This window comes from Porites lutea, chromosome 10, assembly GCF_958299795.1.
Source record: "Porites lutea chromosome 10, jaPorLute2.1, whole genome shotgun sequence".
Classification (NCBI taxonomy): Eukaryota; Metazoa; Cnidaria; class Anthozoa; order Scleractinia; family Poritidae; genus Porites; species Porites lutea.
Window position 1 is genome coordinate 9,252,524 of NC_133210.1, and position 27,500 is coordinate 9,280,023.

Below are 27,500 nucleotides of genomic sequence, written 5' to 3' on the forward strand. Positions count from 1 at the left end.
ACCAACAGTTACAGTTTGGACACTGAAATCGGGACACTTGGAAGAAGATTATTGAATCACTACATTTTCTGAAAACAAAAGATTCTCAAGTTTTTCTGCGAACAGACCAATAAAATTGAATTATTCAACTATGCAACTGTTGAAAACTTAAAACCGCTTGAGCTTAACTGACCTCTCAGGAAACAGCCCTCAAATTTATGAATGGTATGGTTCATAACCCAAAAAAACTTCAGAATATTTCGTTTTCAGAAAACATAGTAAATTATTGGACAGTCTTCTTCCAAGTGTTCCAGGTTGAGTGTCTGCACTGTAAAGTAAGAGCCATATGTTGCTATAATAGTGTTGTTATGTGGCTAAATGAAATTTAGGCTAACTTAAACTCAAAACGATGCTGTCAACCAGTCTCTCACTTGTGATTTTCAAGGGCGCCCTAATAGCTTCACAGGGGCATTTGGGTTTTACAGCTTTGCAGCTGAGGTTAGCCCATTAAGTTCATCTTGCTTCTTGTTGCTGGTGCTCATTAGCCTGTTTTTTCCCCTTTCCTGTCTTCCCTTTGGTAAGTATATGGTAAGAAGCCTAGGTTTCACTGGTTAGCAGTGTGACAGTGCCTGGGTGGTTGCCACTCACAGGGTTGTCATCGTTACGCATTGCTCTCGGTTATGGCCCTTGGCTCCACCAACTTTTCAGGCACCCCCCCCCCACCCCACATTCATCTTTGTTGACGAGTTTAACATGGTAGTGCAAGTGATAAAAATAATAATCTTGCTAATTTCAAGGGGGTGACATTTGACAGTTAGAGAGAGTTGGTTACAATAGTATCACTTATGCTGTGTTTACACTCAAGCGTTTACCAAGGTAAACATTAACTGACTAAACCCTGGTACATTTGTACAGTGTTTATACAGGCTCGAATAACTAAGGTAAATCTGTCATCAAGCACAATCTAATCAAATTGGCGGCAAATTCTAAATCCACGCATAAAATGCTCGCGTTTAAAAGAGAAGCTGTGGCTCTTGTAGTCCTCGCATTTTATTTTCTTGTTCTTGATCAGCAAACCCAGGAATCGAGATTGCAGCAGCTCTTACTTTTGCAGCACCTAAAGAGGTCGAGGCGAAATCGATTAATTCTGCTACAAATTGCCCTTCGCAAGACAAGGCGCATTAGACGTGCGTGGTCGTGGCCGAGAAACCAATTCTGGTTCGAAACTCTATTAAACGGAAATTTTGTTGAAGAATGGTGTGTCTTTTGTGTCTTTGGTTTTTGCCATAACTTCTTCGTAGACCGAAACCAAACGTGGAAACCTGGTTGAAAACCTGGTCTCGAAAACGTGATCGAATGAGACTGACGCAATCCCGACACCACAGGATGTGAAATTCTATGTGACCGCAAGCGGATGTATCTGTCATCCAAACCTTGGTTACCGACCTTAACCATGCCTGCTCGCAGGGTAAACCGAACTTTTACCTTAGTTAACTTTCTATTGTCTTGAGCGGTGTTTACCAGGGTATCAGTTGGCATTTACACATGCAAAATATTTACCTAGGTAAGTTAACTCCAATACCTCGGTAGCACGCTCAAGTCTAAACACAGCATTAGTAAAGTTGGCTACTGATTAAAGTAAGTAAATGATAGTGACAATCTCAGGTAACTGAAAAAATAGGGGTCTGTAAGATTGCTAGGGAATTTGTCATCTTAACCAAAGTGTAATTTGCTTTGACAGATGAAGGAATTGTATATGATGTACTGTGCAAACCATCCAAGGGCAGTTGAAGTGCTTACAAAATATGGGTAAGTAAAGGGAAGCATAACTAAGATTCTAGGTGGAAAAGCAAGGTTATGTAAAAGTTTTTATCATTCAATTAGTTAATCAATATGAAACCAACTATAACTGTGTTAAGGAGTTATTGCATTGTACTCAAAAATAGGGTGACACTTGTTGACCCTCACTATCACTGTAAAGTGTATCCCTGGTTCCTCATAAGTCATGACTAACAAAATCTGATGACCTCATAGCGGGAGTCTGATTTGTTTAATTACAAGTATGATTACACACTGAATTGGACAGCAGAAAGTTCTGTACCAATTTATCATAACTTCAGGTGTAACAAAATTTGTGATATTTTAAGGTTTTTAAAATTAAACGTAAGATATTCTGATGGTCTTTTGGTAGCAGTGAAAATAAAAAACATCCAAGTGCATGTGCACGATCGCTTTTACTGTTCAATAATAGGGACTTTACAATCCGACGACGCGACGGCAGTGAAAACGTCGCTTCAAAAATGAATTTGCATTCTTTCGGTCTTCATCGCAATTATACCAACTCACTTACTTTGTCAAATGTAGGCGAACCCTCACGGAATTGAATTTCTAAGAACCATATTCAAGTTTAGAAAGAGAATAAAGTTGTGTCGTCGCTTGTTTACGTCCTCCCTTAAAAGTAAAATTAGGCAATTTCACGTCGTAGTCGTGCAAAAACGGCAAAGAAATGTACAAAAACGTGAGATGCACTTGCAAAGTTGTTGTTTTGCCCACTAAACCTATTGTTGTTTTCAACGTTCCCGTTGCCGTTATGTCGTCAGACCGTAAAGTCCCTAATATTACTTAAGCATGACACGTGCAGACCTGTTACACTGTCCTATTAAAGCTAAAATTAGGACAGCTGATAGCCAATCAGATTTGAGGATTATGTTATAGATAAATGTGCTGTTTGGTTTGTTTCCTTGCAGTGATGAGTTGTCAGCATTCATTGAAAGTAAGGGAGCTCCAGCACCAGGAATACTAACACTGACAACCAGTCTTAGTAATGTAGGTTAATCAACACTCTTGTTTCTTTACTTTTCTATGTTCCAAACATTTTCATCCCACATTGTGGTGGAAAGGCATTTCTGACTATTTGGCCAAGGGAAAGTTAACACACACTTGGAAAAATCAATCAGTAATTGACCAAATCTGTGATGGCCAGTAGCATCTACATCATAATTCAGCGGTAAACACACAAAGTATCAAGTGGGCTGTCTTTGTTTGATGTTTGGGCAAACATTGTTCACTCATTAGCAAATCCATGTGACCATCATTTTTTATTGTTTAGCTAGGCCATGAACAAGAAGTTTTTTCTCTCAAGCCTCCAATTAGTGCAAGCTGAATTCATTAATAACTGAAATAAAGCATTAATGACTAAAAATAAAGGTTGGAGAATTAGTTGCCCAAATGAAAATCGATAACTTAGTATCTCTTTTTGTTGTACAGAATTTTTTCATGGCCATATTATTTTTCTACCTAATTTTTGTTTTAGTACAGTAGTCTTGATTTAACTATTTCAGACCAATATAACTACAAATAATGTTTTGTTATCCTCAAAGACTGTCTGTGCAGTTGTTTATCAGACAGTTAAATCTACAATCCACTTCTAGGATTAACATTCCATGTGAGAGAAGCAAGTTGGAAATTCACATTGATACATAATTTCTAAAAAAGTGTGTTGAAGATCTTCATTTTCTTTTGCATTAGTCTGTTATCAATATTTGTTGACTAAAATTTGAAAAACTGTTGTGGTATGCTCTTTCCATGAATTTAAGTTGTGAATCCTTGTCTTTCTTGTTTATTAGCCCTTCAGACATCTTGGCAAGTATCCAAATCATATGAAAGAGTTGGAGAGACATCTTGAGGTTTGAGAACATTTAAATTAATTTTGATGATCGGTTCTGCATACATAACTGTAATACAAAATGCCATGGATTTCTTCCCCTGTAAAATTTGTGAATAATATTATGGGTCATCACACATTAGGATTTCTTTGACAGACTTTAGTGCTTCTTTCTTATTACCACTGTTGACAAGTAGCCACTGCAGTCTGGTTTTAGATTTGGTCAGAATTGGGACTTTTTTGTTGGATCCAAACTTTAATTGGGTTGTTTTTTTTTTTCCTGCATCTAAAGGTTACATCTTTAAGATTTTCCCCCTTTCTGGTGACACTCCTGTTTGTGTTTCGTGCTTTTTTTATTGCGTAAATTTTAAATGGCAATAAGCACTTTCATGGGATAAAATTTTCTAAAATAGCATAATGTAAAAAATCTCTAAGGAATTTTTAATAGGTTAATATTTCTTGCATGTAATCATGAAGCTTGTAATATTTATTTTCTTCTTCACTTTAGGAAGGGCACATAGATGAATTGGACACCAAAAAGGCAATAGCTGTTTTTCAAAATTTGACGGTAAGTGTTTACAGTGTGTAATAACATCAGCTGAAAATTGAATTGCATTATAATATTTCACCCTTTTGTTTTACTCTGCTCTTAACCTTTCTAACCCTGGCAATATAAAGAGGTAAATTCTTCTTTCTCATCCCAAACTCCAAATTTTATTGAAAATTTGAAAATTCTTTGTCAAATGCTAAAACATGGAGTACAGTATGAAAGAATTCCAAGGGGTATCGTTCAGAGACTACTATAGTCTGAGTCCCCTTAGCATGGATTTTTTTCACCACCACACAAATGTTAAGAATTTGGATAAACAGGGTAAGGGTCATGTATTTTAAGCCTTATTGTGACCAGTGTTAATTTTATCCTTTTAATGTCTCAGCTTAATTAAAGATTATGTTTTTAAGTAGATGGGAGAGAGATCACCCACAGATAAAATGTCTTGACTGTTAAACAACTTCTCCTTGAGAGTACCTTAAGTAGTGTACCTGGGAACAGTACGGAGAATGTGTGTGTTGATATACAGGATTGATGGGGTTAACAGTAGCAATTGTCACGCTTGTAATCACTGTGTAGCTTGTCACAAGGTTTTGTTCAAACATGAGTTCTTAAACCCTGCCTGTTTCAACGTGACTGTTTTATCACACAAATACGAACGCAGTTCTTAAATGCTCGGTTGAAAAAATAATGCCTTTTCCTCCGCTGATCTGTAGATTTTTCCACTTTCAGACAAGCTGCCATGAGACTAGGAAAAGAAAAGAAACCGAATTAGAAATGCTGACAGGAACGATAGAAGGGTGGGAGGAAGATGTAAGTGAATTTATAGAAGATGACAACAACATTGTGATAGGTCAAGTTTGCTTTCATCTCACTGTGTTGTCTAGCTTTCATTGTCACGTTTGTGTATTAGAATGTGAACCATTATTTGCATTGAAGTAGTTGACATTTTTGAATGATAACTCTTTCGGGATTAATTTGAATTTAGAACAGGCCCAATCTTTCTACAGTGTAACTAATTTTACATTTATTTGTGGATCATAAGGTTTACAGAGTTTGTTAACGGGGTTTCATTTTTCCTAACCTTAAAGCTTCCTCTGCATATTCCCTGCTCAGTCTTAGCTTTGTTTACTTTGAATGTTATAATTTTTATTGTGCTTAGCATCTGATTGGTTTACATGTACATGTGCTTATTCCTCTTTGCATCCTAAGGATTCTATTTGTTGCATTTTTATATTTAATGTACATAAATCATTATAAGAAATTATCATAGGTATTTACCATCAAGAAAAGGAAGTTCAATTTTATTTAATATATTTTTGTTATTCTTTGTTATTTCTTCAAATTAACAGTTCTATTTTTTTACAGGATATTAGCAAACAAGGAGATTTGATTTTAATGTCACAGTTTCTTATTCATGGGGAAAATGGGGTAAAATTTATGCTCTCTAAATTATACCTGTAGTTTATTTATTGAGTTTGTTTTTTTCCCTCTCTGAGTTTTTCAGCTGCATTGTACAATACAGCTACATCATAGAATTTCTTCCTGTTATATATTTAAGGATCCTTCCAATATTAAGTCCCTTGTGCCCATAGCTCCCATGCAAGGAAGCAAGATCAAAGTCAACTTCGTTTGTATAATTGTCTAGCAGTCTATTCTCTTGCAATTTTACAGGTCAATGATTTTAACATACTTTATTATTGGTAAAATTTCATGTCAAAATATCTCTTAGTGGAAAAATTGGCAGCTTAAGTTTTTAAAACGTGTTGTTTTGTATCTTGCATGTCCTCAACGATATTTGAGGATTAAGGTTACATGAACTTAGTAAGTCAGACTGATCTGGGACAGTTAAGTTGTTTACCAAAGGTTAAACAGTGTCACTAACAACCTTATGCTATTTCTGGATACATTTGTAGTAATATTAGCAAGTTATTTTTCCATTATCTGTTGACATGTAATATTACTGATAATAAAGGCAAGTTTCTAATATCAGTACTAATACTGTATGTGTTTTGGGTTGTTTTTCCAATTTAGGAGGTCAGAGAAAGATCATTTCTTTTGTTTCCAAACTGCCTCATTATTCTTTCAGTCAATGCAAATGCTTGTGGATACAAATTTGAGGTACAATTTCACTTTAAATTTAAACTGATTAAACGTATTGGTTCACTAGAATGACCAGTCATAAGTCAAGAAAAATTTCAACTGTTATAAACTAAACAGTACTATATTAACATTGAGAAAAAGGTTTCATCGTAATGGCCACTTGGTCTGCAGAGTTTTGAACTACACATGCTCTTATATTGCCTTTCTTCAAAGGGGACAGATGGCAAATTGTTGTTGCTTGAAATACAGTGTATTTGTAAGCCGTAACTGTTCATCAGAAGGGTGCCTAAAATGTTTTAAATCCAAAAGGCCACTTACAAGTTCCAAAAACCTTCACTTTCAAAATGAGGCCAAGTGCATAACCTTTCTTGTGAAAATGAGTTTTATTGGTTTCAGCTCTATCAAAATCATCATTATTGTTGTTGTTATTTTTTAATTGGCCAGTGATAATTTTTATTGTCCATTTTATTTTTCTTTTTAGAAAAAGTACAGTCTTTCAGATATAACAGCTCATTCACTGGAAGACACAGAAGGCATTTTAAATGCTTTTGAAATTAAGGGTAAGTAAAAGTTTTGTGTGAAAGCTGTTAGATTTATAATAACAAGTCTTGTTTTATTCTCATGTAAATCAAGCCAGCATCTATCCAAAGTTCAGTCCAAATAATAATATTATCATAACTTTAACAAAATTCTCAAATCTGATTGGCTATCAACTGTCCTGATTTCAGCATTAATAGGACAGTGTAATAGGACAGTACGCATCGTGCCTAAATAATTGGACAGTACGCGCCACTGCATGCATGCATTTAAACGGCTTTTTTCACTGCTAACAAAAAAAGTCTCGGAATTTCTTGTGTTTTAATTAGTAAAAAGCCTTAAAATTGTTAAATATCAATTTTATAGTTATGATGAATTAGTAACAGAACTTCGTGTCGTCCAATTCTGTCGGTAATCATTTTTGTGATTGAACAAATCGGACTCCTGCCATGTGGTTGCCTGATTTTGTTAATGACTTGTATGATTAGCGACTGAATAGGACTCCTCAGTCCTATTAATGTTGTATATTGAAGCTGGTCTTCCTTTTTGGAAACCTTTCATGCCAATGATATAACTGAAGGACTGAATTCCGCTTAATTTGCGTGCTGTATAGTTTATACATACACTTGTCTCTTCCTTTTTTGCCAAAATTATCAGAGTACGAAGAAAGTCATTTTTACAGCTTGCAAAGCATGTACTACCCCAAGAATCATTTTAAGTAGCCTGAAAAATATTTTGTTGAGCAGGATCGAGGACAGTTTTTCTGTAATTTGAAATGGAATTCCCCAAAAGACTTTACTGGCCCATTGGGCAAGTTAAGATCACTAGATGGACAGCAAATTTATCCGCTCACCCCTTGCTATTGGACACCTTTCATTGCATGCCAAGTAATAAATTAGGTATCTGTCCTTTTTGCACCATCTTTCAGTTGGCGGAGATGTTATGAAGTTGTCAACCAATCATGGTCATGAAAAGACAGCTTGGCTTGAAACCCTTCGGTTGCACTCTGAAAAGGGCAGTGTCACATCACCTTCCCCGTGGGTGGAGAGACATCCTGCACCATTCACAGAACGGACATTTTCAAAGTCCAGTCCTCCAAGGAGTGATTCTTTTGGGTCGCCACCAAACTCAGCCACACCCAAGGGCTCTAGTAGTACCTCTGGTGTATATTCACAGGTATGGTGGTTGGAACCTGTTCTAAATGGCAACTTCTCATCAGCCTGCATTGTAGTAATGTCTGTGAAGCAGCACTGAGATCCTTGTTCTGGACTTCTTATGGACTCAATGAATTACTGGAAGTGTGTTTCTAATTTTTCTTCAACCTGAATAGCCGATTGAACAGGCCAACTATAGTGTGTAATCAAATCCTGGTACACAGCTAAGGCCAAGAACAAGGATTTGGACAGTGGCTTGCAGAGAGCCTTAGCAGGAACTGTACTTTCATCTATGGTGCAGGCTACATGTCATAAGCAAACATTAAAGACAGAATTCATCAGGAAATTGAGTAATTTCAATTTTCAGTGGACAAAAACCTTGCACCAGAATAGTTTAAACAATATCGCATTCTTTCTTTTACATTTTTTAATGGCTATAGATAATTATAATTAGTTATCTGTTATAACACCAAAGACTATTTCTCATGGGAGCCCGAGAAAATAAATGTCAAATTTCACAAGAATTGTGGAAACACATGTAAAATTCTGAAAATTTCATGTGTTAGATGTCATTTTGTGAAATTTGACATTCGTTTTTTTCGGGCTCCTATAAGAAATTTTCATTGGTGTTATTACAGGTAACTGATTACATCTGTAGCCCTTGAAAAAAATGTAAAAAAGAATGCGATATTGTTTAAATTATTCTGGTACAAGGTTTTTGTCCACTAAAAATTAAAATTACTCATTTTCCTGAAGAATTATGTGTTAAACGTTTTTTAGGAGGCTAGGCCTGTTGATAAAATTTTAGTGAAAATTCTTGCAAAGTTGCTTACCCCGTAGGACTTGGGATGATTTTGTGAAGGTCCTTCCAGTTTCATGGAGCAAGTTGAATGATTCAGATCTTTTCTTTATAATAGTCTTCTAGTGAGGGGACAAAGTTCCGTTCAGCTTCAACCCCACATTCAGTTGCCACTGACCTGACTGCCTTCAGCTCAATACCTCAAAGCCCACAAAGGAAGGGACATTGGGATTTCACAAGACTCAGACCTACGCCGCCCCTTAGGCCTGCATATGCACTGATTGCTAAGGAGGTATGGTAGATGCTACTAAATATAGGGGCTGTTTAGTTGGATTTAGGAAGGTACGGGCACCAGGAAGGTCCTAGAAGGCGGAACAATTTTTATTGGTCGTACATGCTGAAATTTCAATCTGTGTGGGTACCAAGTAGAGAAGAAATTAAAAATGGCAGGCAACAAACATGCAATTTGGGCCCTTCTGCTCACTTTTACTAGCGTTAATAACTACATTTGAGCAGCAGCTGGCAGTTCTTTACACCGAACGAAATTGTCAGCCTTTATTGCAGTGATTACCCAGTGAACAACCAGTTGCAATAAATTTTTGTTTGGTCTGTCTCTAGTGCTAGGATCTTCCTGGCAGTGGTGGTCCCTCTTAGGACTACCACTGGATGATGAATTACCTGCTGATAACAAGTGATTTTGTTACCTCTGTGTCCTGCATCCCTTACTCATAAAAATACCAAAAGACACAAAGTAATTCAGGGCATGCGTCCCATAGGACGCAAAGAAGGATCAATCGATTTGAAGATTTATTTGGTAGAATATTGTGTTTGTGTGATTTCTGTGGCTGTTGTTTAAAGATGTATATATATATATATATATATATTTTTTATTCTTTTTTGTGCTTTGAATATACAGAAGGACTAGATTTTAATTTCAGTGAACTGTAATAAAGAGTGTTGGCAACTGTCTCCAGTTTATTTGTCTGATAACATACTCTGTAAAGGCGAACTGGGACTCATTGATTATGGATAGGGACTCATGATTTTTCACAATATCAGTCCCAGGACTCACCATAACTATTTGTAACAAAATCACTGTGATAACACTAAATTATTATCAACATTGCCCTACTTTGCCTTTTTATTTATTTCTATCAAGGACACATCCACAACTCATCGTTCAATGAGAGGCTTACTTCACCCATCACGAAAAAAACAAGGTGAGATTGCAAGTTTATTTCTGTACAGATTATAGGCGTGAATCATTGATTTACAAAAGGTGTGTTCATTAAGCTCTCGTCTGTTGATTGAAAATTGCAACTGCTGTATTAAATTTAAACTAAGCTCTAAACAGAATCTGTAGTAAAAAGAAAGTTTAAAATAACTACAGAATACTCAACATTAGTAGACTACAATAAAACAAACGTTTTAAAAGCGTGATAAAAGGGTAATAATGCATTGTTGTATGGTAGTTTTTAATGAATGCTTTAGCATCTCGTTTTGACAACATGATTTAAATTTGTCCTTGCTAAACATAGTCCTTACTCAGTTTAGCCTTTTGCAGTTGTGACATACTGAATTGTTAATAATTTTGTCAAATAATATCATCATTCGATGCAAATGTTTCTTTCTTTCCATTAGCTGAGAGCCCACCACATGACCTGCAAATAACTGCCCACAAATAATGGTCTGCTCATGCGCAATGTTGTTCCAACTGTGTTTAGCTGCAAATAATATTCTGCTCATCCATAAATGAAACCACGCTTTTCTCCCTCTTGCGATCACTCTTGCATGAAAATGGCTGATTGTTTCGCTTCCCGAGGATTTTCACTAAAAGCAAACTCGGTGGATGATTGATAAAACAATAATTAAACTCAGTTATCACAAAATATGGTGATTTGTCAGTGTCTCCCAGATCAATTATTTGCTTTAGCCTTCAGCTTCATCAAGTAATAATATTGAACTAGTCTCCACTGAGAAATCATGATATTTTGCTCAACCTCGTCCAATAATTGTTAATTATTTTGACATTAAGATGTTTTTTATTAATATGCTTCCATATATGCACTACTAAAAGTTTCCTAGTTAGTCTTGAAAGCTTTGAACAAAGTTCCTCCCCCTGATATCTCTGATGAGCACACCCAAAGTTAAGTGGTCCATGTTAACCGTAATCAGCCAAGGAACAGCACCTCCTTCTTCCCCTGACAAAACCAAGTTTGGTGGCAGTGCCTTTGCTTCAGCAAAGCCAAACTGCTAAAACTCACTAGTTTTGACTGTCAAGCTTTCTAAGAACTTTGACACTTTCAAAGTTCAACTGAAGACTAACATCTTTTCAGGAGAGGGGGTTTTAGTATCTGGAAATATTTTTATGTGATTATTTGTGAGCCTATTCTAGAAAATGGTTTATCATATTCATCCGATAATATTTCTTTTTAAGTGCAGTGCTTTAAAATTTGTAATAGTGTAAATCTGTTATATGAATGAAGATCATCGCAGTTATATACGTAACTTTTGCAGCTGCAAAAAGAGAGCCTGAAAAAAAAAACAAACTGCGATGATCTTCATTCATATAATTCTTGACTCCACAGTTCACATATATGATTTTCATATATTCAGAACTTCAGGGTAGATTTGTATAAAAATTTGTCAGTCATTATTTTGAGCACGTGTTAAAAAATTATCTTCCCTTTCCCTCCAAAACTGGTGTAACATAACACCCTTACCCCACCCGGTATAATGGGTACCTCTCTGCAATGGCCACTTAACCCCCTCCCCCTTGGCCATTGTGGAGAGGTTCTACTCTAAAAAAATCAAAACTAACATTCAAAACCTGTTTCCACTTCAACCAGCCATCATCTCAAGGGCAAGTTTAAAAGGTGATTAATGAATTCTCTTGTAGGTTGTCTTACTCTTAATCCGCTTACATCTTTCAAATCTTGCACTTCTGACTGTAAGTAATGCCTAAAATGAATTTCATGCTAACTTCTTACTGTCTTGCAATTCTTGCCTGTCTTTCAAGTGTGTGGAGTTATGGATAAAAATAAATTGGTGCTTTAAATATTTCTCTCTTCTGTATAAAAAATTAATTTGCAATTAAAAGATAAGTTGTCTAAAAATGATGATAAAAAGTTAAGGATAAAATATTGTATAAAATATTTAAGTTACTGCGAAACTATCACTTACCTAAAGTGTTGAATAAACTACAGAGCAACCTTGTTAATAGTGTGGAAAACGTTTTTAAAAACCTCGTTGTCCTGCTAGTGAAACTTTTCTGGGGCCTGTAGATATTAATTTTAGAGGTCTGTGTTATACCATGAACATTCTGTTGCTTAAAGAAACTGCTTTATTCTTGGTTGCACTGTAGTTCTATTGAAGTCGTTTTAAACTATCTTAAGCCATTCGGTTATACTCTCTAAGACCAAACATTCTTTCCACACAAGCTGCTATCCTGAAAATATGAGAAACTAATCTTGTGAAAAGATAATGATATATATATATGTATTAAGTTGAACAGTAAAGAATATTGTCATGAAAAATCCAGGGTAATATGTTTGCGTAATGGCCCCTCTAATCATTCACAGAATTACTTGTTATTGTTTGTCCAGGACTGTTGCTAGGATTTCAAGTTTCTGGGTAAATACAACAAGTAAACCGGGAATCAAACAGCTTGGGATTTGTTGTGGTTCTACTTTTCTTCCATTTTTTTTTTATGAAAGTAGTCTGGGGTCACTTTCATAGTAACCAGGGAATTCCCTGGTCCCCAGCCCAAAACGACAGCCCTGGTTGCCAGGAAGACAGATGTAATCAACCAGATTATGATCAGTCAGATCATCATCTTCCGTCTTTCGACCAACTGACTGTATGTTCAGGCACTTCTAAAGTAAATATATGATGACTTGCCCATTTATTCAAATTGGTTCAGAAATTTCTATCCTTACGCAGCATCTTGTTACCATGAAACAAACTAAGCTCTGTAATCTAACGTCCCTTGAAGTTATCTATTGAACAACACTTCTGTTTGACTGACACTTTAGTATCTACCAATAACTATCCCAATTTTAGTCTTTCTTTTCAAGTAACTTTTGAAAAAATCACGTTTAGAACTGCTGCATATTTGATATGTTATTTCTTCCAACAAAGTGTTGAATGGGGTTGATAAATTCTAGCAAGGTAAATATCTATATATTTATTGTTATTGCTTTCAATCTCAGGTCGAACAAAGAGTGAACTTGAAGATGACAAACATGGCAATAGCTCAGGTAAAAAGATGTTAACAAGTGCATTACACTGTGTGAAAGATGTTTTCCCTTGCTTATAATTTTATCAATTCTCATACCCTTTTCTCTTGATGTCCTGAGGTATTACAGTGCGACTACTATAACTGGGGCCACCTAGACAAAGTTGACCAGTTGGATTACAGGAAAGTAACAATACATTCCGAAATGTCTGTCAGACAAATATATCTCCTGGGTGGTATTTGTAAAGTCTCAAACAGAAAAACATTGTCTGGTGAAACATTTTGCCTTATTGAAAAATATCTGCTATCAATGTTTAAATTTTGTGCCTCGAACAACTTATTGTTTTATTATGAGCTGCTGATTGGCCCACAACCAACGATGTATTTTTGTTTTCCTGTAATCTGATTGGTCAACTTTGTCTAAGTGGCCCCAGTTACAGTAGTCGCCCTATAAAGGGTTTAGATGCTCTTTCACTGTTTTAAGGGGTTATGTTTTATTCTTGACCCGATTTTACGGCCATTGCCTAATAGCTGAAATAGGCTTAATCATGTGACACAAATCCTTTAGTCAACTGCTTACAGAATCAGAAGTTTTATTGGTTGCTATATTTTACATGATTCTGACCTAAAGGTTATTTGACATTATCTTTTCAGGGGCGTGTTTCTCAAAACTCCTGATAGTTAAGGGGCCTGGGAAGCTGTTGTTGTTTACATTAAAGATCGAATTTTGAATAGTTTTCCAGTTAACATGAGAAAACTATCAGTTGACAAAACAAAATAGACTGATTTGTTCTCTAAGACCTGTGCTTTTGTTCTGTATATTATTGATTTGAATATTTGATTATGGGCTGGAAAATTTACCGGGACTTTTGAGAAACAGGCTTAGGTCCTTAGCTAACTGCAGCTAAAACTCTGTTTTTTGTTTTTTCAGGAAACACTCGCGTTTTAGAAGAAGACATGCTTATTCTGCGAGTCGTAGAAGCTTATTGTACGAGCGCAAGAGCTAGGCATACACTGAATAGTAAGTTCCATTCAGTGACTTTGTAATAATACATGTTGCAATCAAAACGGGAAATATGGTGTCACAAGTGGGATTGTGACCTGTAATCAATTTTTAGCACTGCCTTCTGAAATTTTGAACTCATCAGCTTTTACCACTTTGATTTAAAGTTCTAATGAAAAAATCTCTGAGCTCCATGAGGAATGTGCTTGGTCCAAAAAAGTTGAACAGCAAACAAAATGCATCACATTTTTGGTGACTTTTTACAACTACCTTTTCCAGTTACTGCATAAGAATCATCCAATTTGCAGTTCCGGGTATAATTGCTGTCATGTTTCCTTAGACAAGAAACTTTGCTCAGGGTTTATACGGGTAATGGAAAACCTGGAAAGTCATGAAATTTAAGAATTTCCTTTTCCAGTCCTGGAAAGTCACGGAATTTATTAGTTGGTCCTGGAAAGTCGTGGAAAATTAAAACTACGTTTGGTAGATTGGTTACTTCTGATGTCAAACGAAGGACAAAGTAAGATAGAGACAAGTAATTTAATAGCACAAACAGCACATATTTTAGTGAAAATCAGGATTTGTGTCTGTTGAACTAAGTTACATAGGCAAAAAAATGCCGTGAAACAAGGATAGCTTGGAAAATTTTTAATAGTGACAGCCAAACATAAAGTCGTAAAAGAGGTCATGAAAAAAGTCCTTGGAAGTCATGGAATTTGAAGAGGTGAAAAAAGTATGAACCTTGTTGGCTCCACTTGTCTCTCCCTTCACCCCGGCATAGTATCAGCGATGTACTGCTGAGTACTCCTGAGATGGACTAGCTTCTTCTCCAGTGGGGAGTCGTCATTCTCCTAGGTACTTCTTACCATGGAAAATAGTTAAGCTCAGGCCATGTAGGCTTCTTGGCTTGTATGCACCTTTAGCATTTTAGAAGAGAGGTGGATAGTTTTATTTCCAAAGAAAAGACTGTTGTTTACATGGTTTCTCTTTTTTCCCCAAGTTTATGATGTTAAGCATTACAATAGAGAAAACACATGTAATGAACAATGCTGTATTTTGTATAACACTGTTCTTTGTTGCAAAACTCATGGTATCCTGTGTTATATTTTATTCAATAGTTCTTTAGATTGTCAGAAATGACAACATGTAATGTTAATGCTCACCAGTATTTTAAGCAAAATTTGTCCCTTGTTGTATACCTCTGTCCAATTCTGGGGATTGTAGTTAATAATAACAATATGGTACTGCACTGGAAATTGTGGAGACAGTTTAGCTAATGTATGGTACTGGTTGACCCTGGTTTAGGTTGATCAGCATCAAAATGGTTCTGGTATTATCAGTGCTTTATAAAACAGAGTGGTTTGAACAATTAAGAATATTACACACGACAGAAATTTGCTCGACAACTTCTCTCCATTACCTCTGCAGGAAATGTGTGGGAGCATCAAAAAGGGAATTGAAATTTTGATTTAAGGCCAGGGTTTTCAGTGTGGTGCGAGAGTAATGGCAACATTATTTTGTTGAATTTCAGAAACAAAGCCTGCTTGAAATGAATACTTCATTGAATTTAATTAAAAAGTCAATCCACCAGGCTACTTTTTTGATATTTGCTATTTTGATTATTATTATTATTATTATTATTATTATTTTTATTATTATTTCGGCTAAGAGTTTGGGATGATGAGAGGCAAAATTTGTTTGTTTGCATTAACTTTTGCTTTGATTCGCCGTTCAGAGATTTTTTTTTTTCCATAGGTAAAATTTTAATATAGACCGAGATGAACTTTTCTTATTTTGTACAGTTTTTACTGTGCTCCTGCCATAAATTTGAAAAGATTCAGTCATAATTTATTGGCTTTGCTTCAAGTACATAGTTGTTCTGAAAGCTACACTCATGATTGTAACATTAGAAATTGGTGCAGTCACTGGTTTATAATTCTAGTAACTTGCAAACTTTGTATCGTGCTGTGCATGAAAATTATTATTAGTAGCAAAGAATCACCTCTGTTTGGCTGAAATAGAATTGGAATGAAACTGAAGGGAAAAATAATGGTTACTGCTGCTAATAATTCTAGTTGTTATCAATGTATTGTTCTTGATAACTGGTTGCAATCAATAGTTGATTGATCATGGTGAGTGGAAGATCATTTATAATAATTTTGTTGTCCACAACATTGATGCTGATTTTACTGAATAACAGTGACGTAAGATCTCAAGTTATTCATAAAGAAACACTCAGTGGTTGTCATCAGTATTGTGCTTTTCTAAATGACAGCATTTTCTTAGGCACTAATGTATAGTTTTCGTTTGCTGAAAGTCTTGCACCTTCTTGTAAAAATTAGCCTGGGGTATTTTTCATTAACTATGTGCAAAAGCTAAAAGCTGACTTGTAAAATTTATTTCAAATCTTATCATAAACTTGATTGTCAATGTTGTACTAGGTTTGGGTTTATTAAAGTTTTTCATTCTGTGTACCACTGTTGTGTTACCATTTTATCACATTCATTTCTTTCATTTTTGTTTTTATACCCTGCCTCCCATCACTTTGTTGCATAACTACATCAATCACTTATTTGCTGTTTAAGTTTGTCAACTAAGTACATGAGTTTGGCTAAATGAGTGTCACATGGAGAATCTAGAACACAATTCACAGCCATTGAAACAAGGCTTGGTTGGATCATCATTGCTTTTGTTTTCCTGTTTTCGGTCAATGCAAAAGTTTTGTAAGTTTTTTGAAAATTTTTATAAAAACAGATACTCGAGAGCAGGCACTGCAATAAAGCACTTCAATAAATACTATTGCTGTAATGCACTTGCAGTTACAAAGACTATATTTACACTGCACTAGACTTTATAAATATTGCTAGTCACTCCACATTTTTCGCATGTAAAATAGAGTTAAATTAAAGATCATACAATACGTCTTACAGAGGTGACACCCTCACCAGACTCGAGCTTTTGTGAAAACATGCCCTGAAGGTATAACAAATATGAAATCTTAGAATGTGATCCTTTTCTTGTGTGCATATTTTGTGCTGGTCTGCATGCCACATAATATTCAGCTGTGCACATCATGTCTTATTTGCCATATTTATAATTTGCACTGAAACACTCTGTAGTCACCGATAACTTGCACTTGAAAAAGTTTTTCCTCCTGAAATTTCACCTAGCCAAAGTGGACTTTGAGTCTAAAACTTCTTATAATGTAATGTTACTCCTTAAATTGCATGTGTCATGTTTTCGTGTTCTAACTTCTAACCTGTAATTTAAACTCTGATTTATACCTTTAATATAGATTTTAAATCTTTGACTTCTTTAAGAGCCTACTTTCAATTTTTTTAAATATAATCAGAACTGTACGAGATCATTCAGATTCAAATGTTGCCACTGCCTTGTGCAGCTTGACAGTAACACGCAAAGGTAACACTCTTGGACTTAAGCCACAGACTCAAATTTCAACACCACATGAAATAACCTGTTTTATGTGGCAACACTCGAGGATTGCATACATCAACCCAGAGACTTAAGAGTTCCAACTAAAACTCACAGCTCAACATCTGCCTTCTGAAGTGAAAGGACTAGTGTCTTAGTAAATAAATATGTTTAGTGACAAGTCAGGCGTCATATTCTAAGTCTTTGTTATACCTTCGTTGTGTGTGCAGAAGACGCAAAAAATTCCCATCACAGCGGTCTTGCCGAAGACGTTGCTAATGATGATGAAAATGATGAATCAATTCATTCAAGTCGTCCACGAGGTGCCAAGATCTTGGCACGTGGCTGCTGCCCAGGACTAGTTAGCAAGAGTAGATTGTACACATATTAAACTCTGGACTAAAGGAGTCTTCTGCATTAGTCTTCTAAAATGTCCATTTAGAACACTTGCGTTACCTTATGATAAGAAAGCCACCCTAAGTAGCTTTCATTTGCAGGGTTGCACTTAAAGATTTGATTTATAAATTAAGTTGCAAACAGGAGAAGCAGGTAGCAGATTAAAATATATCAAGAAGTTAGTGTTATGACTTCTGACATTTTGAGACAAGATTCTAAAATACCTTTATATGACTCCAAGCCATGGAGAACCAGGCAAAAATAAGAAAGGTGCACATACAATTGTCAGAACTTGTATGTTATGTTAATGACTTAATGTCAGTTTATAATAATTATTTATTATTACTGGTAGTTTTAGATACGCTATGGATCCCACTCACTAGAAAACTGGAAGTGTACGAGTTAAAAATTCTAGAATCAGAACTAAAATGTACATGACACTATAACACAGCACGCAGCAGGGTTAAATACTGCTATTTTTTAGTTACTGGCACATTATTTTCAAGCAATATATTTTGTTATTTTTTGAATTACAAAATGTTTCATGTTGGCCTTTTAGATTCTATTTACCTTTTTTTCTTTTTTTTTTTTGAAGGAGTTCAATATTAAATATGTATAGAAATAAATTAGTATTATAATAAGAGGAAGAATGAAATCAATGTGACAGCAATATCTGACTGTGAGTGACAGATTTTATTTATGATAAGTATCATGTCTTGATCATGTTTATCATAAGTATCATGTCTTGATTCTACTGGGAAGTTTTGACAGTCCTCGTTGGTGACAGGCCATTTTGTGCGTTAGGGAAAGTAGGTTAGATGTAAATTTAACAGAAATCTGATGATCCTACTTCTTTACCATGCACTTTTGGCCACGAAGGGTTTCAATATAAAAATTATAACCGTAGTAGCGGCAGGTTAAGTGAACCAGCAAACATTTTATATCTTGTTGGTAGTCACTTGACTAGTAATAGTATAAATGATTAGGATATTTAACGGGATAGTGCAAGTTGTGTGTGATGAAAGAGGTACATAGCTGATGACAGCTTTGAGTACTCATTATTGATAATTATTTAGATCTTTTTTACATGAAGAAAGATTCATTAGATTTGGTACTATTTATTGGATAATTTATTATACTTGACACTAACTAACCTAACCTGTAATCAGGCCAGATTTTTTGTTGTGTATTATTGTTTGTGCTGCTTTCCCATGTGTTTGGGAACTTTTTGACCAAATGGACGGAAAAGAGTCTGATTGCAGGTTATCTTGATAAAAAAAGTTTCAATACTTAAATTAGTACAGCATCATTGTGAAATAAGGTTTATAAGCATTATGAGAAATATGCACATACTGTATATATTGTAAATAATGAATCACTTTGTGCTATTACAGTTAGAAATATCGACTACTCAATAAAGAGTCAGAAATTATTACATACTTTACATGCATATTGTACATGTACAATATAGAGTATATAACATGACCGCAAGGAGACACGAAATTTCTGTTTGAGTATTGGAAAAATATTTCATGAGTGAGCGCAGCAAACAAGTTAAATATTTTTGAACACAAGAAGAGAAATTTCGTAGCTCCAAGAAGCCATGTAATGTTTTATTTATTATATAAACACCATTGAAATACCAAACCACTTTTTGTGTGAAAGGTGCGGTGTATTATGTTGCCATAGCAACGGTGTTCTTTTCACTTGTGAATACAGGATGTAAGTTTTACATGTGAAGCTATAATGTTTTTGCACGAAAGCTCACCTTGTATTTCATTGGCGTTTATATGATAAATTATTATAACATCTTGAACAGTACTACTAGCAAGGATAATCTATTACAAACAAGTGTGTAGCCGGTGTAGCTGATGGCATTGGGTCCATGAGTGCCTTGTTTCAATCAAAATTGCTTTTTTTGACAGTTTAGTCCCGAGGGGAAATTGACATGATTAAAGTTCATTTTGACTTTTATAGCCACCAGTGAAATTCCCTTGCTGTCTACAATTTCCTCCACCCATAAAAAAGCTCTCTTTCACTCCTGAGGCCCTGTTAGGCTTTAATTCAGACAAGCGACATGGCCTTGAAACAGTGACATAAGACAGGTGAAATGGCGACAAACGACATAAAGATGGGTTAAAACTGCGACTGTGACAAAATGGGTAAAAACTGACAGTGACAAGGAAATCACAAATACAATGGTAAAATGTCAACAGCAACATGGCCTCCTCTCCTATATGCGAAACGACCACCTAAGGACACGTATTCCCCCTTAGAGGGCCTCATTCCTGCCCTCCCTTGCTGTACCAGCTACACCGGCTGATCTTGCAGCCTTGCTACACACCACCAAGCGTGACAAATTTTACAGATAAGGAAACACTAGAGCACCACACCTGGCAATGTGAACTTTTCACTTTTGAAGCTCCTGAGTTCACAAGCAGCAATTAATTTGAGTATGTCTACCTAAACGTTTAGCTCATTTTTCTTCTCTACTTCACACAAATAAGTATTGTAGCAAAGTAAGTACTCTCTATAGTCAAGGTGGCTCCAATGAGTGGATGATAAATCTAGTAATATGCACCTTAGATGTCTTTTTAGGGAACGAAAAGTGTGACTTTATAAGCAAGTTACCTGATAGAAATATCTTTGACCTTTCATTTATTCCCATTATTTTGGCTGTACAGTTTCACCTGTATGCTGTGCTTCATTAAACCCTCTCCCTGTCCTCTTCTCCCCGCCCCCCTCCAGAAAACCGATTTTGGCTTTTTGCTCTCTTTGTATGCTCCCTATTTGAAATTTAGGCATCGTAGCACAAGTAATGTTTCTGATTTGCCTTACAATACAGACACACAAAGGACCAAGGCAGTTTCAGGTATTCAAAGCAAAACACTTCTTTCTTTTGATTACAGCTTGTAGTCTGAAGGTTGATAGGGCGTTGTAGTTTGGTGCAAGTGATGTCTTTGGCCAGATAGAGGGAACGGGAAAGGGAAGGTGTGGTCTGGGGTGTGTAATCCTGTTGTTGCCTGAGGTACAGGGATGCTTAAAACCTTTTTAATGCTTAGCCTCCCAGAGTCTGTTTTGAAGGCCTAAGACTAACTTTATTTGTCGAGTCTCTGCACTTATTTGCAAGGATTGGCCTTCTAATTGAAATCTTTTCATAATACTTTTATTCGTTTTTCAATGTCTCTTTTCTTGAATTCTATTCTGGGGTACAAAATACGTCTTAAAAAGACTTTGTCACTGGTGTGACTTCCTGTCAAATTGAAAGTTGGTATAATATGGTTCATCTTTTAGCTGCGCAGTTTTTGTTACGTTTTATTTCGTCCTAACTTTGTGTTACACGGACTAAGTTTTGTTTTTTGTAATGGGAACTGGAATTTTGTTTTGGAAAAAACTTGCTGAGGGTGGATTTTCCTTTTGGCCTTGACAATACTCCGTCAAAGTTTCAACGTCTAAAATAGTAACGAGGAAATTCCAAAATTCTTTTCTTGTAATCCACTATACAATACATAAACTAAAGAATAATTTTTGTTCTCCAAGCTTCCGGTGTTACACTTGCATGTTGCTGAGGGTGGAAAGAATCAAACCACATGTCTAATATCCTGATGAATTTGTATCAAAATACCATCTTCTTTGTACAGTTTCCCTGGGCTTTATCAATGGAGGGACCCACTTTTCAAATAGCGCTTGAAAGTGCCTTGGGTGGCTTTGTAATGCAAATTAGAAGAGTCTCTTCCTAAGTAACCTTTATCTCTGGTTCGTTTCATTAGGACTTTTTGCTTAGCAAAGCAAACTTTGTTAACTCTTTGTGCCCTTTTGTGAATATTTTCACTGAACTGAAAAATAATGCATGCATTTTGTCCAGAGAGTGTGGGGTAGAGGGAAACGGATTTTTAGAAATTTTTCGTGAAACGCAAATGTTTGTCTGAGTTTCTTTATTTCTGCTTTGGTAAGAAGTTTGTATTGTATTCAGTTAATTTATGCTGGTGTTGATGATTATCATTTGTGTTATGATAAACCACCGTGATCGTAGGAAGTTACATCACACAGCTTAATATCCTTAAAATAACTAAAGAAAATTTCTCATAATTACAAGGTGAATAATTTACTTCTTAGGTTTCGATCAAGCTATGATGCATGATAATCACTAATATGTATGCGTGAATTAAATTCTATAGGTTATATAAACATTATTTCTACAGTTGAAAGGTCAGAATTAAATTATTATTAAACTTAATTCTTAAGAAACTGAGCTAACGCAGCAGTAACTGTTCCTTTTCCTGATTTTTTTTTAAGGCAAGAAGGTCTTTTTGCAATAGATGAAATTAAATTTGTTGGTTTTTAATCATTATTTTGTGAATGATATTAAATAAGCTGTAAATTGTAGTTTTTTAATCTACAAATCATTATTTCAAGTTGACCTAAAGAAAAGTTTAAAACGAGTTGTTTTAATGAAAACATTTACCTCCTGACTATCTGTCTTTACTGTTAGTGATTCCCCTTTAAAGATCCGATAAATAAACTGTAATGGTTTATAAATGCATAGGGCTGCACGTAGTTGTCGTGAATTACTATAATCTCCAATGACCTTATGACATAATTTTCTTAAATTCATATAAATCACTGTCCCAGTTTAAATTGTGCATGACTTAAAACAGTGCATGAGTCCCCTTGTTCCACCATTCAATTCACAGGTAGTCCAATTCTTCCAGAGTTACCCCCTCAACGCCCATCTTCAACCTCAAGTCTGAAGGGAGATGGGCTAAAAACAAGGAAATCAAAGAAAAAGTTTAATAGGTGAGCTTGGAAGTTTTAACTGTACTTAAAGCTTGCTTATCATAGTTTGCCTAAGTAAAGCTTTTTTTTCGGATTTCGCATAAGGTACCACTGACTGTTTAAAGTCCTGACCTCTCTAGGACAAGAGAAACCCCCCAAATACCTTTAATATATAGGGGAACAACCTAGAAACCAAAACTGTCTTGGATTCCCACACATTGAGCGATTCAGCAGTTTCTCCTGAGTGTTGTACCCTTTTGCAAAGGTTGATATACTTTCTGGCTTTGATGCTACTGTATACTCTGCCCAAAACAGATATCCTCTAACAAGCTTTCACTTCCCATCACTATGCTGTTTTTTGGCAGCTATTAGAAATAAATAGACTTTGCTGATCACAAGTTGTGTGTGTGTTTTTTTAACTAAACGTTATTACAAAAGTCAAGTGTTCTATTTGTATGAGGTAAGCTGGGATTTTGCTTTCGATCCCACAGTAAACTTTAAAGAGGAGATATTACCCTGAATTGTTAGTCCTTGATTGAAATCACATTGTGAAACTATTCTAATGCAATCTCAGCGAAATTCCCTGACCTGGTGCACTTTATTTTTGTGTATTCCACTCGTGGAATTTGGTAGTAATTTTCTATCGACCTTAAGTATCACTAGAAATAAAGTAAAACGTTATAGTTAATACTTATCCCAGCCCATCCCAGGTAATGTGTGTTTTAAATCGCTAGAGTATATCTCAGATAATTTAGTGTGAATTCGTTTATTTTCTTGCATGACAACTATCTGTTTTTGTCCATAGGGATGTAGTTGGTGAATTCAACTGTCTACGAAGGAGAGTGGAAGAACTACAACTGGTACGTGAAATCCATTAAACTCTTAATGTAAAAGCGTCTTATTTCTCATAATAGCAAAGTTTAATTAAACTTGGAAGTCACGAGGATATAGCGAACTTAGCAGCCTCACGTTTTAAACAAATTTTAGTCCTGTACAATGTGTGGGAGATGGTGTTGAGAATGTTGGTACCAAACGTGTAAAACATTTATGTCAGTCTTAAATTTGACGTTTTACAAAATCCTATTTGCAGTTGGACATGATAAAACACCAACGTTTTGAACCCCCAAATTTCATAGTGATGACGTAAATCTGTCCATAATCTACGTACGATTACCGTTTAAAGGTCTCAAAAATATACAAGGCACTCAATCCTCTAACAAACACTCCTTCCCTTGTAATATACTTGCTCTTCAAGAATTATTTCAGATTTTCTGGCTCAAATTTAGAGTAGCAACATTTTGCAATTACGAGAACGAGAAACTCGAACAAATTTATATTTTGAAACTCTGTGAGTACTGGTTTATTTATGTTAACATTGATTTGCGTCATCAGTATGGAATTTGTGAGGCTAAACCTTACACATGTCTCACGAAAGATCCCCAGTGAAGAGGAGCAAGAAGAGGAAGTTGACTTCACAGACAAAATCTAATTACTCGGTTACAATGCTTATTACATTAAATCTTATTAGAATACAAGAAAGAGCGAAAAAACAACAACAGTTACAAAAAGATTGAGTGCCCTTTGGTCTCCCTCCTTGTATCCACCTGTCTCTTTGCCCGGGGAGGATAGTCCCTATAATGGCCTATACGGTGAGGCTCCGCCCAAAAGGGGTACCTTTTTCAGGCCTCAGATGTATGAGAGGGTAGGGATTTTACCAGATGAAGTACCGTAAAATTCCGAAAATAAGCCCCGGGGCTTATATTTTTCAAAGGCCCTTTTTGAGGGGCTAATAAACGGAGGGAAGTTTTCGTTTCAATATCGGCAAGGCTTATACTTGGGGGGAAATTAGCGTCTCAAAATCGATTGGGCTAGCTTATAGTTGAAAGGAAATTTATGTCAGTAATTTGCAGAAAGTTTTTACTGAAACTCGCCTTGAGGACGTAGACCTTTCTAAAACGTGGCCATACAAGTACTTTGTCCATATGGAAGGAGAAAATTAAGGCTAAGAGTGAAGACGAACCACACAAACAGCAATTAACTGTGACACTTTCTGACTACAAACACTTGGCAGACACGAAATAGTTCTTTGGCAAATACAAAAATTGATATGTTACTGTACCGTTTTTGCCTTAATTTATTTTGTATTTTAGGGCACTTTCCAAGTACAAGCCCCCAGGGGCTTATATTCGAAGGGGCGATTTAACGGAGGGTTTTTTGCGTACGAGTTTGAGGGGCTTATTTTCGGAATTTTACGGTATATGAAAGGGTAGGGAAATGTGTCTTTTCCGTCTGTCAAAAGACCTAAAAGAGCTAATAAGAGAAATTATGGCTATGAAAAGGGTGAAAAGATTTCCTGGTATTGTGATTTCTTTTTCATATTTAAAAGACAGTGCATCTACAGCAGTTAAAAGGGATACAGTGGTTCTAACTAGGTATGTGAAAGGAGTGCCATTTGGCAGTGGAACGTATACGAAAGAGGTCCCTTTTCTGTCAAAAATGGTATGTAAAACTGGTGAGGGGTTGGACCTCGGGGCGGAGCCTCTTCGTATTAAACTTTGTTGAGTAACCCCTCCCCCCACCCCCGGGCTGTATTTAAAAGCTTCCCAGGCTACCACCTTGGTTGCCCTCTGAGTTCATTACATTGCTTTAATTAAATGAAATATTTCTCCATTGATGTTATTTCCCCCCTAGGAAACTGAATCTCTCCGGAAAAGCTTGCTTGAGGAACAGGATGCACGGAAAAAGATGGAAAAGTTTATTCGTTGTTCATTGAAAGGAGTTATTCCCGATGTCAAGTGGGAGGACATTGACAAAAGCTAGCAAAATGAGAACTTGAAATTTTTTACCCATTGAATTATCTAAATTAGGCATTTTGAAAAATTATCTAACTTTTTGGAAGAATTTCATCTAAAGCCGTAATAAACATTAAGGCGCTTTGTGATTTTCTGTAATATATAATTTGTAATAACTAGTTTGAAGTACTAAAGCCATTTTATTCAAATGAATAATTTTTCAAGTTATGCACGAAACACGAAACACAGTGTTTCATCACTTTCCAAACACCGAGAATAGAGTTAAAATTTTTGAATTTGTTAAAACACCTGGCAGAGTACTTTCGATGATCTTTAAGGTGTTAAACCCTTTCACAGTTAATAATGACCAAAGAAAAAGATGAAAAAATTTTAATTTCTTTTTGGGAAGTCCTAAAAAAAAAAACAAATAGTGCTACACAAAGGCTATGCAAATGTTCTGTCGAAGATGTTTGCTCTGAATGGTAACACTCAAAGATTACGTCCAAGTCAAAGTGACAAATGATCTTGTTATAACGTTATCTCGTACGAACGGGTTGATATTTGACGAAACAATGTGTCAAGTGTTTAGCATCACTTGTCTGAACAAAGCGATTTTCGAAGAGAAATTAAGGATGCAAAAATGAGGAGTTTTTTCTTTTCAGATATGCAAATACGCCACGGTACATTCCTTTCGGCTTGAAATTATTAATGAGCGAAAATTTAACACAGCAACTACCCCAGTTTAACGTCAGTTAGTGTTTATAATTTATTATGCTCGATTTCTTTTAAGTTCCTTAATTCTTTGCTTGGCAGTAACAGATTTCATTTTACTCTTTGACAAGAGTTGTGGTTTCTTTGAAAATAGTTGTTAGAAAGAGTTTTTAAAAGTTGCACTTTAATATATAACTTTCTCCTCCGAAAGGTAATATATAGAAGCAGACAAGTTTCATTGACGTTTTTATCAGATGTGTTCAAAAGAGAGGTTTATTTAACACTGAGCTTAAACCTTAATTCTGCTTTTTATACTTTATGTTGTACAGTGTTTTTAAACATGAGGCATGAACCTCAACCAATTTCCGGTTTTTTCATCCCTCCACCCGAAAAGTACGCTTTTGGGCAGAGAGAACACCAACCGCTGAAACGTCTGTGTAGGCAGGCTACTCAACCAAAAGTTATTTAAGCTTTGATTATTATTTTGAATAACGTGTTTGGTTATCTGTTGGACTTCCTTTGCGAAAAACCGGGGAATTTTAAAAGGAGCTAGTTTAGATTCTTGATATTCATTAAGAATAATCTTTTGTATTGCAGTAGAAGAAGGGAAACAATACCTATATTATTCAATATTATATTCTTACGAATCTGTTTTTTTTACAATTAACCTACTATATTATGGAAAAGGCCTTAGAGTGATCTTACTTAACCCGTGAAATAGATAGTGGACTAATACACAATATTACACTCTAATTTTATTGTTTTCTTTTGTTTACTTGTAATTTTTGTGGCTATTCTTGATTGCAACCCGTGGTAAGGCGGCCATGTTGGGTCTCACAATTTGCGTGTAAAAAGAGTCAGGTTCCTAGCGGAGGAAACGTTTCTTCTTGTCAGCTAGCCATTGCAAGCCAACGAGTCATGCAAAAAAAATGCCAAAAACGGCGAAAAAGTAGTAATAAGGAAAAACATTAACAGAGAGCATAGCGATAGTCAATAAAAGTCGACCAAGACTGCGCAATGTTGCAAATAGTCTAGCAGCAAAACCTCGCATACCTATTGGGGACTAAGCAGAAAGCATTGTTCACGTATGTTTTCATTGTAACTTTATGTTTTCCCATGGCTTGCACAAATTGCATGGGCTCGCAGATTTTTGGCCGCCTTGTCAATTAACATAGCTGCCGTGAAATCAGCTGCATACCAGCAATATGCTGGTCATAATTTAACAATTTCACTGTAAGAGTCAGTGCAGCTGAAGACTGCAGTTAAAACCTACGAATAGGAACCTGCAGTTTTCTAAGTTAGCTTTAACTGGTTCTTAAATTGATAGTAATTAGCACAAAGTTTGGCTATTTGGGTTCTCAAGAAGG

The 27,500-nt window shown here is 35.7% G+C and overlaps 1 protein-coding gene across 10 annotated transcripts in view; it reads left to right on the top strand.

The window, feature by feature from the left end:
* Nucleotides 1-27,500, top strand: part of LOC140950650 (rho guanine nucleotide exchange factor 7-like) — a 38,087-nt gene that overhangs the window by 9,973 nt on the left and 614 nt on the right. For 2 of the 10 annotated variants that reach the window (XM_073399891.1, XM_073399900.1), the window contains 18 exons: nt 1,721-1,788; nt 2,727-2,805; nt 3,606-3,665; nt 4,152-4,211; nt 4,926-5,006; nt 5,562-5,624; nt 6,228-6,314; nt 6,778-6,856; nt 7,762-8,009; nt 8,905-9,078; nt 9,946-10,006; nt 11,686-11,736; nt 12,998-13,045; nt 13,955-14,044; nt 20,700-20,726; nt 22,549-22,651; nt 23,436-23,490; nt 25,322-27,500. The exon at nt 25,322-27,500 is cut by the window's right edge and continues 614 nt beyond it. In XM_073399891.1, coding sequence (XP_073255992.1) covers nt 1,721-1,788; nt 2,727-2,805; nt 3,606-3,665; nt 4,152-4,211; nt 4,926-5,006; nt 5,562-5,624; nt 6,228-6,314; nt 6,778-6,856; nt 7,762-8,009; nt 8,905-9,078; nt 9,946-10,006; nt 11,686-11,736; nt 12,998-13,045; nt 13,955-14,044; nt 20,700-20,726; nt 22,549-22,651; nt 23,436-23,490; nt 25,322-25,450 — 1,563 coding nt within the window. In that variant the 3' untranslated portion in view covers nt 25,451-27,500. Of the gene's footprint in view, nt 1-1,720; nt 1,789-2,726; nt 2,806-3,605; nt 3,666-4,151; nt 4,212-4,925; nt 5,007-5,561; nt 5,625-6,227; nt 6,315-6,777; nt 6,857-7,761; nt 8,010-8,904; nt 9,079-9,945; nt 10,007-11,635; nt 11,663-11,685; nt 11,737-12,997; nt 13,046-13,954; nt 14,045-15,454; nt 16,501-17,688; nt 19,117-20,699; nt 20,727-22,548; nt 22,652-23,435; nt 23,491-25,321 lie in introns of those variants that run through there. The other 8 variants (XM_073399892.1, XM_073399894.1, XM_073399895.1 and 5 more) reach the window with 8 other exon arrangements.